We start from the raw sequence: 18,560 nt of genomic DNA, 5'->3' as shown, positions 1-18,560 counted from the left end.
TGTTGACCAAAACACATACTTCAAAAGTACGCATGATAAACGTTTTTACAGCTTAATAAAAATACAAAAAAATAGCATTTAGTTCTTCAAATTACTTTTATGCTACAAAATTGAACTGGCGTTGGTTTATTCCCTACGCATAATTGTGACGTTGCCAAATAAAGCACGTTCTAGCTGTCATGAATGTTGAATGCTATTGTGAAATACAATTTAATATCGGAATTGACTTCGTTCAGTCAAAAGTACGGATTCTTACAAAACATACAATGCATGTGATTATTTGTATATGCAATAAAATTGAGAATGGAAATGGGGAATGTATCAAAGAGACAACAACCCGACCATAGAAATGACAACAACAGAAGGTCACCAACAGATCTTAAATGTAGAAATTCCCGCACCCGGAGGTGTCCTTCAGCTGGCCCCTAAACAAATATATACTAGTTCAGTGATAATGAACGCCATACTAATTTCCAAATTGTACACAAGAAACTAAAATTAAAATAATACAAGACTAACAAAGGCCAGAGGCTCCTGACTTGCTTTCAATCGACCCTCATTGTCAATTTCTAGATGTAAGTCAAGATAAAATGTTGACCAAAACACATACTTCAAAAGTGCGCATGATAAACGTTTTTACAGCTTAATAAAAATACAAAAAAATAGCATTTAGTTCTTCAAATTACTTTTATGCTACAAAATTGAACTGGCGTTGGTTTATTCCCTACGCATAATTGTGACGTTGCCAAATAAAGCACGTTCTAGCTGTCATGAATGTTGAATGCTATTGTGAAATACAATTTAATATCGGAATTGACTTCGTTCAGTCAAAAGTACGGATTCTTACAAAACATACAATGTATGTGATTATTTGTATATGCAATAAAATTGAGAATGGAAATGGGGAATGTATCAAAGAGACAACAACCCGACCATAGAAATGACAACAACAGAAGGTCACCAACAGATCTTAAATGTAGAAATTCCCGCAGTCGGAGGTGTCCTTCAGCTGGCCCCTAAACAAATATATACTAGTTTAGTGATAATGAACGCCATACTAATTTCCAAATTGTACACAAGAAACTAAAATTAAAATAATACAAGACTAACAAAGGCCAGAGGCTCCTGACTTGGGACAGGCGCAAAAATGCGGCGGGGTTAAACATGTTTATGAGATCTCGACCCTCCCTCTATACCTCTAGCCAATGTAGAAAAGTAAACGCATAACAATTCACACATTTAAAATTCAGTTCAAGAGAAGTCCATCAGAAGATGTAACCAAAGTCTACTTCTATGCATTTTCATTTGGTATTTGGATTAGGATCTGTTAAAAGGAAGCTAATGTTATGAAAGTAACATTTATATTAACAATCACATTTTTCATACAAATTTATTCTTGATTAAGACTATGAGTCATTTCGCAACAAATCGTCATTCGTTGAAGATCTATGTTGACTAGGCGTTAAGTTGTTGTCTATATTGATATAAATTCACATCGGCATCGTCATTGCCATACTATTTGTCCTTAAATGTAAATACTGAAAAAAAACAGTTATTTTGAGTTCTATACTTTTAAATCTCACTATAACAAATAAATTCATCATAGATACCAGGACTAAATTTTATAATATATACGCCAGACGCGCGTTTCGTCTACAAAAGACTCATCAGTGACGCTCGAATCCAAAAAAGTTAAAAAGGCCAAAAAAGTACGAAGTTGAAGAGCAGTGAGGACCAAAATCCTAAAAGTGTTACCAAATACAGCTAAGGTAATATATGCCTGAGATAGAAAAGCCTAAGCATTTCAAAAAATTCTAAAATTTGTAAACAGTAAATTTATAAATATAACCATATCAATGACAATTCATGTCAGCACAAAACGTGCTGACTACTAGGCTTGTGATACTCTCGGGGAAATAAATCTCCACCAGCAGTGGCATCGACCCAGTGGTTGTAAATAAACTCATCATAGACACCAGGACTAAATTGTATAGTATATACGCCAGACGCGCGTTTCGACTACAAAATACTCATCAGTGACGCTCGGTTCATGACTGAATTAAAGTACTGATGCCTTATTCTAATTTTTAGCATTCGTATTGGCATCTGATAAAATCATGCTGTTTATTATTGGGATTAATAGTGTTAATCCCTGTATTACGAAGAAGTGCAGGTGTGATAATGACCCTTATTTATCAAAATATATTATACACCGTTTGACAATTCGTGCAGATTAGTAACAGACAACATGTTCTATTGGTTCTATGGGATTGAACTCAAAACTTATCAATAATTGGTAATATCAATTATATGGCAAACAAAAGGGCCTGGAATGATGTAATTTTATAATCGACACCATTGTCCTATATAGTTTATATCTAAAGTTAAATCCTATGATTCCTTGCTTTTCCGGCATGCTAGCTAACAAATTAGACCTCTTTAATTTATGGCTACTACCTAAATGTTACATTATTTTGAATATTCGTTGTAGGTCGTTTTTTTAGTTATTTTACTCTTTACACAACCACTGACTACATTCAATTTATATTTAGACAAATGTTCCTTTGCTATCTAGTTTAGAAATGTTTTTGTTAATCAAGCATGCTGTTTATTTCTATAGTATTAACGAATGGGTGTTTTTATAATGGCCCTGTTATATGTCCAAGGTCTGCAATAATGGTCGAGGAAGTCTGTAAAGGCCCGAGGCAACGCCGAGTGCCATTACAGACATCCGAGGCCAGTATTACTGACCGAGGACATATAACAGGGCCATTATAAAAACACCCATTTCTTAATACATTTATTAACCAACTGTGCTCTCTTACTCTTTTAATGACAGTTTAGTTTGAAAAAAAATAATTTGTACTTCACCATGATAAAGCTTTAAATATACCAAATATCCAAGATATTAAGTTGAAAGAAGTTATGTGTTGAAATACAGGATGAACAGTGATCCCTTTATATGGTTCTTTATAACTCTTTAATGTTTGTTACTATAGTATTAATGTATGGACTTTTTCATATTGGCCCTGTAACATGCCCAAGGTGTTAATAATGGCCAAGGATGGTTATAATGGCCCTGAGGCAACGCCGAGGGCCATTACAACTGTCCGAGGCCATTATTAATATCAAGGGCATGTTACAGGGCCAATATGAAAAAGTCCATATATTGATACTTTTATTAACCAACTATAAAGGCAACTTCATTCAAGAACAGTCTTCGAGTCTCGAATCCAAAATTATACAGCTATCCACAAACTACAACAGGACCAATACAGAAAAGCCCGTTTCATAAAATTTTTATTAAATGGTTTTATTCTTCGATTAAACAAAGAGTAAAAAACTTACCGTGAAGAAGATACAGGAATTTCATAGCTGAACTTCAACTTGTCTTTTCGCATTCAATTTCGCATGGAAGTTTAGTCAACATTGTGACTGTCAGATGTAATTTCTGATTTCTCATCCAAGTACTTAATTTTATGCTATTAAAATTCATTTCATCTAGCAAATAAAAAGTAGCTGGGAAGAATTAATCAGACAGTAAAGTCTGCATAATGCATTCTGAGGATTGAACAACGGAAATGAAACAGTGATCGTTCTCGAAAAAGGCTGTGAAATATTTCCGTTTCAAGTCGTTACAAAACAATGTTAATGAACATCATTTATTAAACTTATTTTTATGATATTAAGTTTAAAAAAGAATAAAAAAATGTCACACTTATTTACAGAAATAAACGACATTTTGTTTTAATCGATATCCCGTTTCAACTGTTCATAATGCATGACTGTGATTTCGTAATGCACGGGTGTGGTTTCGTAATGCATGACTGAGATTTCGTAATGCATGACTGAGATCTCGTAATGACTGGCTGTAGCAATTTCTCCGTTCATAATGACCAGATGTCGAAATTTTCCTTTTATAAAGCATGGGCATTTCTGTACATATTGTAGTAAGTTGGTTAATAATGGTTACTAAATTAAACAAAATACAAAAAGGTAGTATACAACTTAATTTTATTAACTTTTAAAAACCCTTACTGGGCTTAATACAGACAAACTGGGCATTAACACAGGGCCATTGCAGAAAAACAGGGCCATTACAGAAAAAACAGGGCCATTACAGAAAAACAGGACCATTACAGAAAAACAGGGCCATTACAGAAAAAAACAGGGCTATTACAGAAAAAACAGGGTCGTCCGGCGTCGTTAACTTTTACAAAAATCTTCTCCTCTGAAACTACTGAGCCAAATTGAACCAAACTTGGCCACAATCATCATTGGGGTATCTAGTTTAAAAAATGTGTGGCGTGACCCGGTCAACCAACCAAGATGGCCGCCACGGCTAAAAATAGAACATAGGGGTAAAATGCAGTTTTTGGCTTATAACTCAAAAACCAAAGCATTTAGAGGAAATCTGATGTGGGGTAAAAATGTTTATCAGGTCAAGATCTATCTGCCCTGAAATTTTCAGATGAATCGGTCAACCTGTTGTTGGGTTGCTGCCCCTGAATTGGTCATTTTGAGGAAATTTTGCTGTTTTTGGTTATTTTCTTGAATATTATTATAGATAGAGATCAACTGTAAACAGCAATAATGTTCGGCAAAGTTAGATTTACAAATAAGTCAACATGACCGAAATGATCAGCTGACCCCTTTAGGAGTTATTGCCCTTTATAGTCAATTTTTAACCATTTTTCATAAATCTAAGTAATCTTTTACAAAAATCTTCTCTGAAACTACTGGGCCAAATTAATCCAAACTTGGCCACAATCATCTTTGGAGTATCTAGTTTAAAAAATGTGTGGCGTGACCCGGTCAACCAACCAAAATGGCCGCCACGGCTAAAAATAGAACATAGGGGTAAAATGCAGTTTTTGGCTTATAACTCAAAAACCAAAACATTTAGAGTAAATCTGACAGGAATAAAAATGTTTATCAGGTCAAGATCTATCTGCCCTGAAATTTTCAGATGAATCGGTCAACCTGTTGTTGGGTTGCTGCCCCTGAATTGGTCATTTTGAGGAAATTTTGCTGTTTTTGGTTATTATCTTGAATATTATTATAGATAGAGATAAACTGTAAACAGCAATAATGTTCGGCAAAGTTAGATTTACAAATAAGTCAACATGACCGAAATGATCAGCTGACCCCTTTAGGAGTTATTGCCCTTTATAGTCAATTTTTAACCATTTTTCATAAATCTAAGTAATCTTTTACAAAAATCTTCTCTGAAACTACTGGGCCAAATTAATCCAAACTTGGCCACAATCATCTTTGGAGTATCTAGTTTAAAAAATGTGTGGCGTGACCCGGTCAACCAACCAAAATGGCCGCCACGGCTAAAAATAGAACATAGGGGTAAAATGCAGTTTTTGGCTTATAACTCAAAAACCAAAACATTTAGAGTAAATCTGACAGGAATAAAAATGTTTATCAGGTCAAGATCTATCTGCCCTGAAATTTTCAGATGAATCGGTCAACCTGTTGTTGGGTTGCTGCCCCTGAATTGGTCATTTTGAGGAAATTTTGCTGTTTTTGGTTATTATCTTGAATATTATTATAGATAGAGATAAACTGTAAACAGCAATAATGTTCGGCAAAGTTAGATTTACAAATAAGTCAACATGACCGAAATGATCAGCTGACCCCTTTAGGAGTTATTGCCCTTTATAGTCAATTTTTAACCATTTTTCATAAATCTAAGTAATCTTTTACAAAAATCTTCTCTGAAACTACTGGGCCAAATTAATCCAAACTTGGCCACAATCATCTTTGGAGTATCTAGTTTAAAAAATGTGTGGCGTGACCCGGTCAACCAACCAAAATGGCCGCCACGGCTAAAAATAGAACATAGGGGTAAAATGCAGTTTTTGGCTTATAACTCAAAAACCAAAGCATTTAGAGGAAATCTGATGTGGGGTAAAAATGTTTATCAGGTCAAGATCTATCTGCCCTGAAATTTTCAGATGAATCGGTCAACCTGTTGTTTGGTTGCTGCCCCTGAATTGGTAATTTTGAGGAAATTTTGCCGTTTTTGGTTATTATCTTGAATATTATTATAGATAGAGATAAACTGTAAACAGCAATAATGTTCAGCAAAGTTAGATTTACAAATAAGTCAACATAACCAAAATGGTCAGTTGACCCCTTAAGGAGTTATTGCCCTTTATAGTCAATTTTTAACCATTTTTCATAAATCTAAGTTATCTTTTACAAAAATCTTCTCCTCTGAAACTAATGGGCCAAACTAATCCAAAGTTGGCCACAATCATCTTTGGGGTATCTTGTTTAAAAAATGTGTGGCGTGACCAGGTCAACCAACCAAGATGGCCGCCACGGCTAAAAACAGAACATAGGGGTAAAACGCAGTTTTTGGCTTATAACTCAAAAACCAAAACATTTAGAGTAAATCTGACAAGAGTAAAAATGTTTATCAGGTCAAGATCTATCTGCCCTGAAATTTTCAGATGAATCGGTCAACCTGTTGTTGGGTTGCTGCCCCTGAATTGGTAATTTTGAGGAAATTTTGCTGTTTTTGGTTATTATTTTGAATATTATTATAGATAGAGATAAACTGTAAACAGCAATAATGTTCGGCAAAGTTAGATTTACAAATAAGTCAACATGACCGAAATGATCAGCTGACCCCTTTAGGAGTTATTGCCCTTTATAGTCAATTTTTAACCATTTTTCATAAATCTAAGTAATCTTTTACAAAAATCTTCTCTGAAACTACTGGGCCAAATTAATCCAAACTTGGCCACAATCATCTTTGGAGTATCTAGTTTAAAAAATGTGTGGCGTGACCCGGTCAACCAACCAAAATGGCCGCCACGGCTAAAAATAGAACATAGGGGTAAAATGCAGTTTTTGGCTTATAACTCAAAAACCAAAGCATTTAGAGGAAATCTGATGTGGGGTAAAAATGTTTATCAGGTCAAGATCTATCTGCCCTGAAATTTTCAGATGAATCAGTCAACCTGTTGTTTGGTTGCTGCCCCTGAATTGGTCATTTTGAGGAAATTTTGCCGTTTTTGGTTATTATCTTGAATATTATTATAGATAGAGATAAACTGTAAACAGCAATAATGTTCAGCAAAGTTAGATTTACAAATAAGTCAACATAACCAAAATGGTCAGTTGACCCCTTAAGGAGTTATTGCCCTTTATAGTCAATTTTTAACCATTTTTCATAAATCTGTTATCTTTTACAAAAATCTTCTCCTCTGAAACTAATGGGCCAAACTAATCCAAAGTTGGCCACAATCATCTTTGGGGTATCTAGTTTAAAAAATGTGTGGCGTGACCAGGTCAACCAACCAAGATGGCCGCCACGGCTAAAAACAGAACATAGGGGTAAAACGCAGTTTTTGGCTTATAACTCAAAAACCAAAACATTTAGAGTAAATCTGATGTGGGGTAAAAATGTTTATCAGGTCAAGATCTATCTGCCCTGAAATTTTCAGATGAATCAGTCAACCTGTTGTTTGGTTGCTGCCCCTGAATTGGTAATTTTGAGGAAATTTTGCCGTTTTTGGTTATTATCTTGAATATTATTATAGATAGAGATAAACTGTAAACAGCAATAATGTTCAGCAAAGTTAGATTTACAAATAAGTCAACATAACCAAAATGGTCAGTTGACCCCTTAAGGAGTTATTGCCCTTTATAGTCAATTTTTAACCATTTTTCATAAATCTAAGTTATCTTTTACAAAAATCTTCTCCTCTGAAACTAATGGGCCAAACTAATCCAAAGTTGGCCACAATCATCTTTGGGGTATCTTGTTTAAAAAATGTGTGGCGTGACCAGGTCAACCAACCAAGATGGCCGCCACGGCTAAAAACAGAACATAGGGGTAAAACGCAGTTTTTGGCTTATAACTCAAAAACCAAAACATTTAGAGTAAATCTGACAAGAGTAAAAATGTTTATCAGGTCAAGATCTATCTGCCCTGAAATTTTCAGATGAATCAGTCAACCTGTTGTTTGGTTGCTGCCCCTGAATTGGTCATTTTGAGGAAATTTTGCCGTTTTTGGTTATTATCTTGAATATTATTATAGATAGAGATAAACTGTAAACAGCAATAATGTTCAGCAAAGTTAGATTTACAAATAAGTCAACATAACCAAAATGGTCAGTTGACCCCTTAAGGAGTTATTGCCCTTTATAGTCAATTTTTAACCATTTTTCATAAATCTAAGTTATCTTTTACAAAAATCTTCTCCTCTGAAACTAATGGGCCAAACTAATCCAAAGTTGGCCACAATCATCTTTGGGGTATCTAGTTTAAAAAATGTGTGGCGTGACCAGGTCAACCAACCAAGATGGCCGCCACGGCTAAAAACAGAACATAGGGGTAAAACGCAGTTTTTGGCTTATAACTCAAAAACCAAAACATTTAGAGTAAATCTGATGTGGGGTAAAAATGTTTATCAGGTCAAGATCTATCTGCCCTGAAATTTTCAGATGAATCAGTCAACCTGTTGTTTGGTTGCTGCCCCTGAATTGGTCATTTTGAGGAAATTTTGCCGTTTTTGGTTATTATCTTGAATATTATTATAGATAGAGATAAACTGTAAACAGCAATAATGTTCAGCAAAGTTAGATTTACAAATAAGTCAACATAACCAAAATGGTCAGTTGACCCCTTAAGGAGTTATTGCCCTTTATAGTCAATTTTTAACCATTTTTCATAAATCTAAGTTATCTTTTACAAAAATCTTCTCCTCTGAAACTAATGGGCCAAACTAATCCAAAGTTGGCCACAATCATCTTTGGGGTATCTAGTTTAAAAAATGTGTGGCGTGACCAGGTCAACCAACCAAGATGGCCGCCACGGCTAAAAACAGAACATAGGGGTAAAACGCAGTTTTTGGCTTATAACTCAAAAACCAAAACATTTAGAGTAAATCTGACAGGAGTAAAAATGTTTATCAGGTCAAGATCTATCTGCCCTGAAATTTTCAGATGAATCGGTCAACCTGTTGTTGGGTTGCTGCCCCTGAATTGGTAATTTTGAGGAAATTTTGCTGTTTTTGGTTATTATTTTGAATATTATTATAGATAGAGATAAACTGTAAACAGCAATAATGTTCGGCAAAGTTAGATTTACAAATAAGTCAACATGACCGAAATGATCAGCTGACCCCTTTAGGAGTTATTGCCCTTTATAGTCAATTTTTAACCATTTTTCATAAATCTAAGTAATCTTTTACAAAAATCTTCTCTGAAACTACTGGGCCAAATTAATCCAAACTTGGCCACAATCATCTTTGGAGTATCTAGTTTAAAAAATGTGTGGCGTGACCCGGTCAACCAACCAAAATGGCCGCCACGGCTAAAAATAGAACATAGGGGTAAAATGCAGTTTTTGGCTTATAACTCAAAAACCAAAGCATTTAGAGGAAATCTGATGTGGGGTAAAAATGTTTATCAGGTCAAGATCTATCTGCCCTGAAATTTTCAGATGAATCGGTCAACCTGTTGTTGGGTTGCTGCCCCTGAATTGGTAATTTTGAGGAAATTTTGCTGTTTTTGGTTATTATTTTGAATATTATTATAGATAGAGATAAACTGTAAACAGCAATAATGTTCAGCAAAGTTAGATTTACAAATAAGTCAACATGACCGAAATGATCAGCTGACCCCTTTAGGAGTTATTGCCCTTTATAGTCAATTTTTAACCATTTTTCATAAATCTAAGTAATCTTTTACAAAAATCTTCTCTGAAACTACTGGGCCAAATTAATCCAAACTTGGCCACAATCATCTTTGGAGTATCTAGTTTAAAAAATGTGTGGCGTGACCCGGTCAACCAACCAAAATGGCCGCCACGGCTAAAAATAGAACATAGGGGTAAAATGCAGTTTTTGGCTTATAACTCAAAAACCAAAGCATTTAGAGGAAATCTGATGTGGGGTAAAAATGTTTATCAGGTCAAGATCTATCTGCCCTGAAATTTTCAGATGAATCGGTCAACCTGTTGTTTGGTTGCTGCCCCTGAATTGGTCATTTTGAGGAAATTTTGCCGTTTTTGGTTATTATCTTGAATATTATTATAGATAGAGATAAACTGTAAACAGCAATAATGTTCAGCAAAGTTAGATTTACAAATAAGTCAACATAACCAAAATGGTCAGTTGACCCCTTAAGGAGTTATTGCCCTTTATAGTCAATTTTTAACCATTTTTCATAAATCTAAGTTATCTTTTACAAAAATCTTCTCCTCTGAAACTAATGGGCCAAACTAATCCAAAGTTGGCCACAATCATCTTTGGGGTATCTAGTTTAAAAAATGTGTGGCGTGACCAGGTCAACCAACCAAGATGGCCGCCACGGCTAAAAACAGAACATAGGGGTAAAACGCAGTTTTTGGCTTATAACTCAAAAACCAAAACATTTAGAGTAAATCTGACACGAGTAAAAATGTTTATCAGGTCAAGATCTATCTGCCCTGAAATTTTCAGATGAATCGGTCAACCTGTTGTTGGGTTGCTGCCCCTGAATTGGTAATTTTGAGGAAATTTTTCTGTTTTTGGTTATTATCTTGAATATTATTATAGATAGAGATAAACTGCAAACAGCAATAATGTTCATCAAAGTAAGATTTACAAATAATCAACATAACCGAAATGGTCAGTTGACCCCTTTAGGAGTTATTGCCCTTTATAGTCAATTTTTAACCATTTTTCGTAAATCTTAGTTATCTTTTACAAAAATCTTCTCCTCTGAAACTACTGGGCCAAATTAATTCAAACTTGGCCACAATCATCTTTGAGGTACCTTGTTTGAAAAATGTGTCCGATGACCTGGCCATCCAACCAAGATGGCCACCACGGCTAAAAATAGAACAGGGGTAAAATGTAGTTTTTTGCTTATAACTCTGAAACCAAATCATTTAGAGGAAATTTGACAAGGAGTTAAATTGTTAATCAAGTCAATATATGTCTGCCCTGAAATATTCAAATGAATTGGACAACCGATTGTTAAGTTGCTGCCCTCCAATTGGTAATTTTTAAAGAAATTTTGCTGTTTTTGGTTATTATCTTGAATACTATTATAGATAGCGATAAACTGTAAACAGCGATAATGTTCATCAGAGTAAGATCTACAAATAAGTCCCATGACCTAAATGGTCAATTGACCCCTTAAGGAGTTATTGCCCTTTATAGTCAATTTTTAACAATTTTCATTAATTTGGTAAATTTATGTAAATTTTTACCAAATATTTTTCCCTATTACTAATGGGCAAAGTTCATTATAGATATAATTGTAAGAAGCAAGAATGTTCAATAAAGTAAGAACTTCAAACACATCACCATCACCAAAATACAATTTTGTCATGAATCCATTTGTGTCCTTTGTTTAATATGCACATAGACCAAGGTGAGCGACACAGGCTCTTTAGAGCCTCTAGTTTTTAAATATCGCCTATCGTAGTGTTTGGTATATATATGCATTAGTGAATCAGTGAACAAGAACGATATCTTGATGATATTACATAGTCCGTTTCTATGTATAAAAAGTAAAAACACAAAAATACTGAACTACGAGGAAAATTCAAAAAGGAAAGTCCCAAATCAAATGGCAAAATCAAAAGTTCGTGTTTGCGTTGGTTTTGTAGCAGTTCATTGCTTCTGTTGGTGCGGTTATTTTGCTTTTTATATTTGATGTGTTTCCCTCATTTTTCGTTGCGACCAGGATTTGGTTCAGTTAAATCGATTTATGACTATTATACAGCAGTCAACTACTCTTGTCTTTATTTATATGTAAACTGCTTATCTCCCTTTGTCAAGGGTTATGCCGAGCTTCCGGTGGTATAATAAATGACGTACCTTGAAAGATGTTTGTGCCAGTATTTGGTTGTATGCCTATTGGGATAGACACTTTACTTATAAGAGAATAAGAGAAACTACCACCTTTGTTTGTATAAAGGTAAATTCATAGAAACTTTAAATCATCATAGGTGTATTTTTTATACTCCATTAATTCCCTTGTAGAATTTTACTTCCCGTTTTACAAAGAAGAGATAGATAAGAAATATAGAAATAAGAAATTTAGTTAGGTAGAATTTGGAAGTAGAATGAATAGTTTTCACAACAAATGTAAAAATCCAGTCTTTTTTTGTCAAATTTATTAAATTTTATTTTCGTTTTTCTTTGCAGTGTGTATGAGTGAGTTTTAAGAACTTGTATAGACAAGTCAAAGCTATTTTTAAAGGTGTTGATCAACATTCTGTAATTAATTCTTTCTTTAACGTTATCGTTTTTTTGTTGGTTTTTTTTTTTGCTTTCATCATTTCTACATACTATATCATATATGTTTCTTGTGTACTAGTTTCATTTCTAACTAAAATATAATTTTTTTTATTTTTTACATTTTGTGGGCAAATTTTGTGAGGTCTTACAAAATGATAGATATTTATTATAATAACCAAAAGGCAGCTAGATTATTATCTTCACTCAGAACAGGCCAGGCTTTTTATGTTTTGTTCATCATCTTTTCATATTTTGCCACTGCACTAAACAGGATAACAACAATTACGTTTCTGATAAATGAAATTATACTTTGTCCATCGTCCAAAAAACATATTTGGATAACTAGAATAGGTGATCCTTGAAAACAAATTGTTACATTCAGCGTTCATGCGATATACTAAATTGACGTTAAGATAAGAAAATACTATTAATACTAACAGTATAAATAAACGCTGCTCTTTAATTTAGTTTTTTTTAAAGAATGGCGTGCCTGTCGCTTCTGGTTGAAGTGGTTTGCAAATCCCATTGTTTTTTTTATAATAATTGTACTTCAAATTTTACGAACATTGTGATACAATAAAACAATGAAAACAATCATATAAGTCAGTCAAGACAAGGATTAACGATATAAATGACTGTGATTTTTTTAACTCCTAAGACGACGTCTCGTAACCAAAATGTATATACTTAGTAATAGAGCATTTGCATTAATCAAGTATTTGCTGGCGTATCCGTATCGACGTATCGTATAACACGTATATGAGGAAAGGATAAATAAAGTCAAGTTGGTCCCGATAAAAATATTATATAATGCATTTAATTTTAATTGAGATCGGGGTAAAGTCATTATTGTAAACAAATCTGTTCGATACGTATACGTCGATCCGTGCACGTATCCTGATACGTGAATAATGCAAATGCTCTATTAGAGCATTTGCATTAATCAAGTATTTGCTGGCGTATCCGTATCAACGTTCCGTATGACACGTATATGAGGAAATGATAAATTAAGTCAAGTTGGTCCCGATGAAAATATTTTATGATGCATTTAATTTTAATTGAGATCGAGGTTAAATCATTAATTTATACAAATCTGCCAAGTACGTATACGTAGATCCGTGCACGTATCCTGATACGTGAATAATGCAAATTCTCTAATAGAGCATTTGCATAATTCACGTATCAGGATACGTGCACGGATCGACGTAAACGTATCGAACAGATTTGCTTAAAATAATGATTTCACCCCGATCTCAATTAACATTTATTGCATTATAAAATATTTTCATCGGGACCAACTAGCCTTAATTTGTTCTTTCCTCATATACGTGTTATACGATACGTCGATACGGATAGAGCATTTGCATTAATCAAGTATTTGCTGGCGTATCCGTATCGACGTATCGTATAGAACATATATGAGGAAATGATAAATTAAGTCAAGTTGGTCCCGATGAAAATATTTTATAATGCATTAGATCTGTCTGATACGTATACGTCGATCCGTGTACGTATCCAGATACGTGAATAATGCAAATGCTCTAATAGAGGTCGGCCATTTAAAAACGTATCAATCGTATCGTATACGCTGACGTATCCGCATCTGCAGATATACCAAGACATATTATGTGATCCCGAGCTTAAAACCATTATATGCTTTGCCTCAATTTTTTTTTAAAACTAATTCGAATCTCTTCGAAACAATCAAACATTCACTTTCAATATTTGCGATATTTTTGTAAAAAAGAAGGGGGTCTATCAACTACTTTTACATGCCCTTAAAAAGGGGTCAATGTAGAGCAGGTACACGACTATCGTACATAATCCTTTAATAATCTAGTTAAAACATATTTCAAGATCTTACATGAATAATTACAAAAACAGATCAAATGTACTACTTATATACATGTAAGGAACTTTGAATATTGTTTCATTTGCGATTTTATCATAAAAGGTACCAGAAACACGAGTTGTCTTTAGATGTTATATACATACATCTGATTAAAAATAAATGTACTGAGTATCACTCTATTTGTTAAGTAATTTGGTTCTACGTGAGCACAAGTTACTACACAACCAAACGATTTTACCGTATTCACTCCTATCATGCATGTAACTGTAAACTGTTCCAACTATCTGGATTAATTTCCTAATTGTTTTGTTATTTTTTGCATTAGAAGTTAATCAGTTCCTCAATTGCAAATGCTCTAATAGAAGTGGGACGTTCAAAGACGTATCGTTTCTGATACGTTGACGTATCTGAGAAAATATCTATGTGTTATTGTTTAATAGATTATTTTCATGTTTAAATATATGTGCTTTTCTATGTTAGATATCTTTCTGTCATTGATACCCATTGATCCACTCTTTTTATTACATGATAGTTTTCAATTAATGAATACTCGTTTATATCTAAACACTCGATATTTAAACCATCACCACTTCTCCATCGTGAATTTAAGATTAATGAGTCCTTCTGTAGCCATGTGTATTACGAAATTGTGCAATAAGATCAAAACAGCAATGAATAATGTGTGCATGAATATTGTTAACGTTAACTTTATTTGTTTTATAATTAAACTTCACGCCGTGGTAGTTCAAATGATTTAAATATCAAGTTTCAAAAGATATACAAGTATATAGATTGACACGAAAATCACGTGATTGTAATATGTGTGTAAATGTTAGCTTCTGTTGTCGCCCATGCAATGTTTTCATAATTATATAATAGGAACTGTAGGAAGTAAAGTAGAAACATCACGTTTAGGGCAATAAATATAATTAAGTTCAGATTTTGACTCACAAGAAGCAAGCATGTCAATACAAATAATACATTAAGTAAACCATATTATTCATCATTATTAAACGAACAATTTATAGATTAAAAATGAAAGAGATAAAAAAATTTCATCACCCTTTCCTTTTCCCAATCTCTTTTCCCTTTTCTCGATTACTATTTCACGTAAATAATCACTTGAATAATAAACATATATACGTTTAGATACGTGAATGTATGAGATACGGATACGATAAGTTTTTAAATGTCCCACTTCTAATAAGGATTATGTACCCTTGTGTTGACTCAATGCAAAACATATGAACATTTTATAGGAAATCCACAGCCTTTCCCCTTGTACTCTCATATTTGGCAATTCGATGCTTGATAGATTGAGAATTATTGCACGCAGCATGCAAATATAAATATGGACCAATTCAAGTTCACCTTTAAGGGTGCACTCGACTTTTGTGACTCAGCACGAGGTATTTTGGAATTTAAAGGTTGTTTAGGACTTTTTGTCAACAATAAACGCTAGCACATCATAGAAAAACAAGTAAGTAAACCATGTTCTAAATTTATTAACAAAATTCTCTATATTAAAGTCTGTGGATTTTCTACAAAGAAATTGGTTTTATTTGCCACAATTAAATGCAATGAATGAAATGTATATGTACACAATGGTCCATCTCTATTATTCATCATCTTTACTGTTTTGATACCATTGCAGATTTAAAATTTCGTTATTACATGGCTACAGAAGGGGTCATAAACCTTAAGCTTTAAATCAGATATTTCATTCCAGTCACATCTCAGTCATTACAGCTGAACGGACGTGCTGGGCCAGCTCTCATTTACCCGCTATCTTCGATGAGGGTTTACTTTTAGATGATAAACGACTTACTACTTAAGATGACAGAAACCAATCTAACGCTGTACAGTAAACGTTGTTGTTGGCGTTTATACCCGCGTTAACATGCACTCCAAAACCCATTGTAGATGGGGGAGTGTTTTGCAGATTGACGTCCGAGGGCTGTATACTAGGTGTTAGATGATTGACCTTCATTTCACGGCTTTGATCCTGATAATGCTTCCTGTCATCTTTTAATCTACGTCCAAGACTCGTCTACCAGTACTCCATCATCGAGGTTAGCGGGCTGCCAAGCTGACCAAACTGGCCCTGAAAGCAACCATAGTGAAGAAATAACATCAAAATAGTCAACAAACAAAAAAGAACTCACCAAAACCAAAATGGTGGCCTACCAAAATGGCGTCCTCTACCACCTGTTCCTGACCCACGGCAAAAAATATTTAAACGCTCATCAATCGCCTTCGGGCAACGAGCCCACCGTGCGAGGGCCGTTTAGCCAGTCAAGGTAGTTAAAAACTTCCATTTGTTGTATAAACAATATATATTGGTAATGTATTTTATCCAATTTGAAACAAGGTATAACATTTCGCGTGTACCCCTTCCTCTGTATAGCTTAAACTAAGAAATGAAAACAGTTCTAATAAGCATTTTATTAAACATGGATATTTATACATATTTATTTTCCAGTCTTGAAATGGATTCGGCCAAACTGTTTGTCGCTGCATTCGATTTTGGAACTACCTATTCTGGGTATGCATTTTCACTACGCACTGCCCCCGATTCCATATACACGTGCAACTGGGAAAACAATAATGTACTGTACCGTAAAGCTCCGACGTCCATTCTTCTCAACAAAAACAAGGATTTTGTAGCATTTGGTTTTGAGGCAGAAAGGAAATATATTGCCAGCCTTGAGAACGACGATTGGGATTCAGACGACAGTGACCAAGAGACAACTGATGAGTATCGTTATTTCAAATGGTTCAAAATGAAACTGCATAAGCAGGTAAATCAAATAGGTTAATTATAATATCTGAGAAAAATTGTATTATCATTCATTTAAATGATGTACAGTTCTAATGATAATGCATTATAAACAGCAAATTGAATAAATCATAGGGGTAAGGCCGTATTCACATCAAACGCTGTGTACAGTTAACATGTTTACATTTGGTTAAATGTAACATGTGTAATGTACACTAGTTTCACATTAAATTTGTTCACATCTATACACCTTGTTTAGCTACCTGTACATAAGATTTGTTCACACTTGTAAACTATATGTCATTTAAATGTTCATTACGTAGAACCGAATTCAAATTTTAAAACAACTTTTTCTAGCAGTTAGGGAACGATCATTTGACTTAAAAAAAAAAAGGGGGATGGATTTTTCCACAATTGGATTTAAAAAATAAATCGGGTCATACAGATGATTAGAATGAACAAATATTCTGAATCCAAAGTTTCCCCATACATTAAGATTTGTTCACACTTGTAAACTATATGTCATTTAAATGTTCATTACGTAGAACCGAATTCAATTTTTCAAACAACTTTTTCTAGCAGTTAGGGAACGACCATTTGACTTTAAAAAAAAGGGGGGATGGATTTTCCACAATTGGATTTAAAAACAAAAATCGGGTCATACAGATGATTAGAATGAACAAATATTCTGAAACCAAAGTTTCCCCATACATTACAGTGTTAAATATTGAATTGGTACCATCGAAAAAAACCCAACTAAATATAAACTTTCGCGCGAGAAAAAATTCTGACTTAGAACCCCCACCCCCCTTTTTTAAATGTAAAGTGGTTGCTCCTTTAAGAAAGTCATTTTGGATGATTTGCAGTAGTTTTTAGATGTCTCGTTTATGCATTTAAAACGTAGGCTGCATCAGCGTGCTTACAGACGAAGAAAAAAGAATTGCAATGTTAAGGATCACTACATTTCTATCTTTTCTGTTTGTTTCAAATGGTATTTTTCTCCAAGGAGTATTTGGCAAAGGGAGGTGTAATGTCTTTTTTTTAAATTTCTAATTGTATTTTAACGGATCTGAGATACTTCACAAACAAACAATTAAACTCACCCTTTTTCAGTAATGCATAAATGAGTGAATTGTTGTTTGAGTAAATACTGTACCAGTGACAAATATTTCTGTCAGGGTGTCAGTGTGTACGTCCAGTCGATTCGGGAAGACCTTTTCAAATGAATTATGTGTTCGACAATGATGATGGACGAGTCTTGATAAAAGGTTAATAAGGCTACGTAAAGAGTTTTTTTAACAAATAAATATATCAAGTTTAGACAAATATTTCTGCAAAGAACTTTATTAACAAGAATGTGTCCTCAGTACACGAATGCCCCACTCGCACTATCATTTTCCATGTTCAGTGGACCGTGAAATTGGGGTAAAAACTCTAATTTGGCATTAAAATTAGAAAGATCATATCATAGGGGACATGTGTACTAAGTTTGAAGTCGATTGGACTTAAACTTCATCAAAAACTACCTTGACCAAAAACTTTAACCTGAAGCGGGACAGACGGACGGACGAACGAACGGACGGACGGACGGATGGACGCACAGACCAGAAAACATAATGCCCCTCTACTATCGTAGGTGGGGCATAATAAGTGTTATAAGTATCCATTT

The 18,560-nt window shown here is 34.1% G+C and overlaps 1 protein-coding gene across 1 annotated transcript in view; it reads left to right on the top strand.

Annotated features, from left to right (window-relative positions):
- Positions 1-11,792: 11,792 nt before the first annotated feature.
- The window catches only part of LOC139486577 (heat shock 70 kDa protein 12A-like), a 36,725-nt gene continuing 29,957 nt past the window's right edge, over positions 11,793-18,560 (top strand). Inside the window, exons 1-2 of the mRNA XM_071271498.1 lie at positions 11,793-11,937; positions 16,595-16,913. Coding sequence (XP_071127599.1) covers positions 16,602-16,913 — 312 coding nt within the window. The 5' untranslated portion in view covers positions 11,793-11,937; positions 16,595-16,601. The remainder of the gene's footprint in view (positions 11,938-16,594; positions 16,914-18,560) is intronic.

This window comes from Mytilus edulis, chromosome 8 (assembly GCF_963676685.1).
Source record: "Mytilus edulis chromosome 8, xbMytEdul2.2, whole genome shotgun sequence".
NCBI classification, from domain to species: Eukaryota; Metazoa; Mollusca; class Bivalvia; order Mytilida; family Mytilidae; genus Mytilus; species Mytilus edulis.
This window is presented reverse-complemented; position numbering and strand designations above follow the sequence as displayed.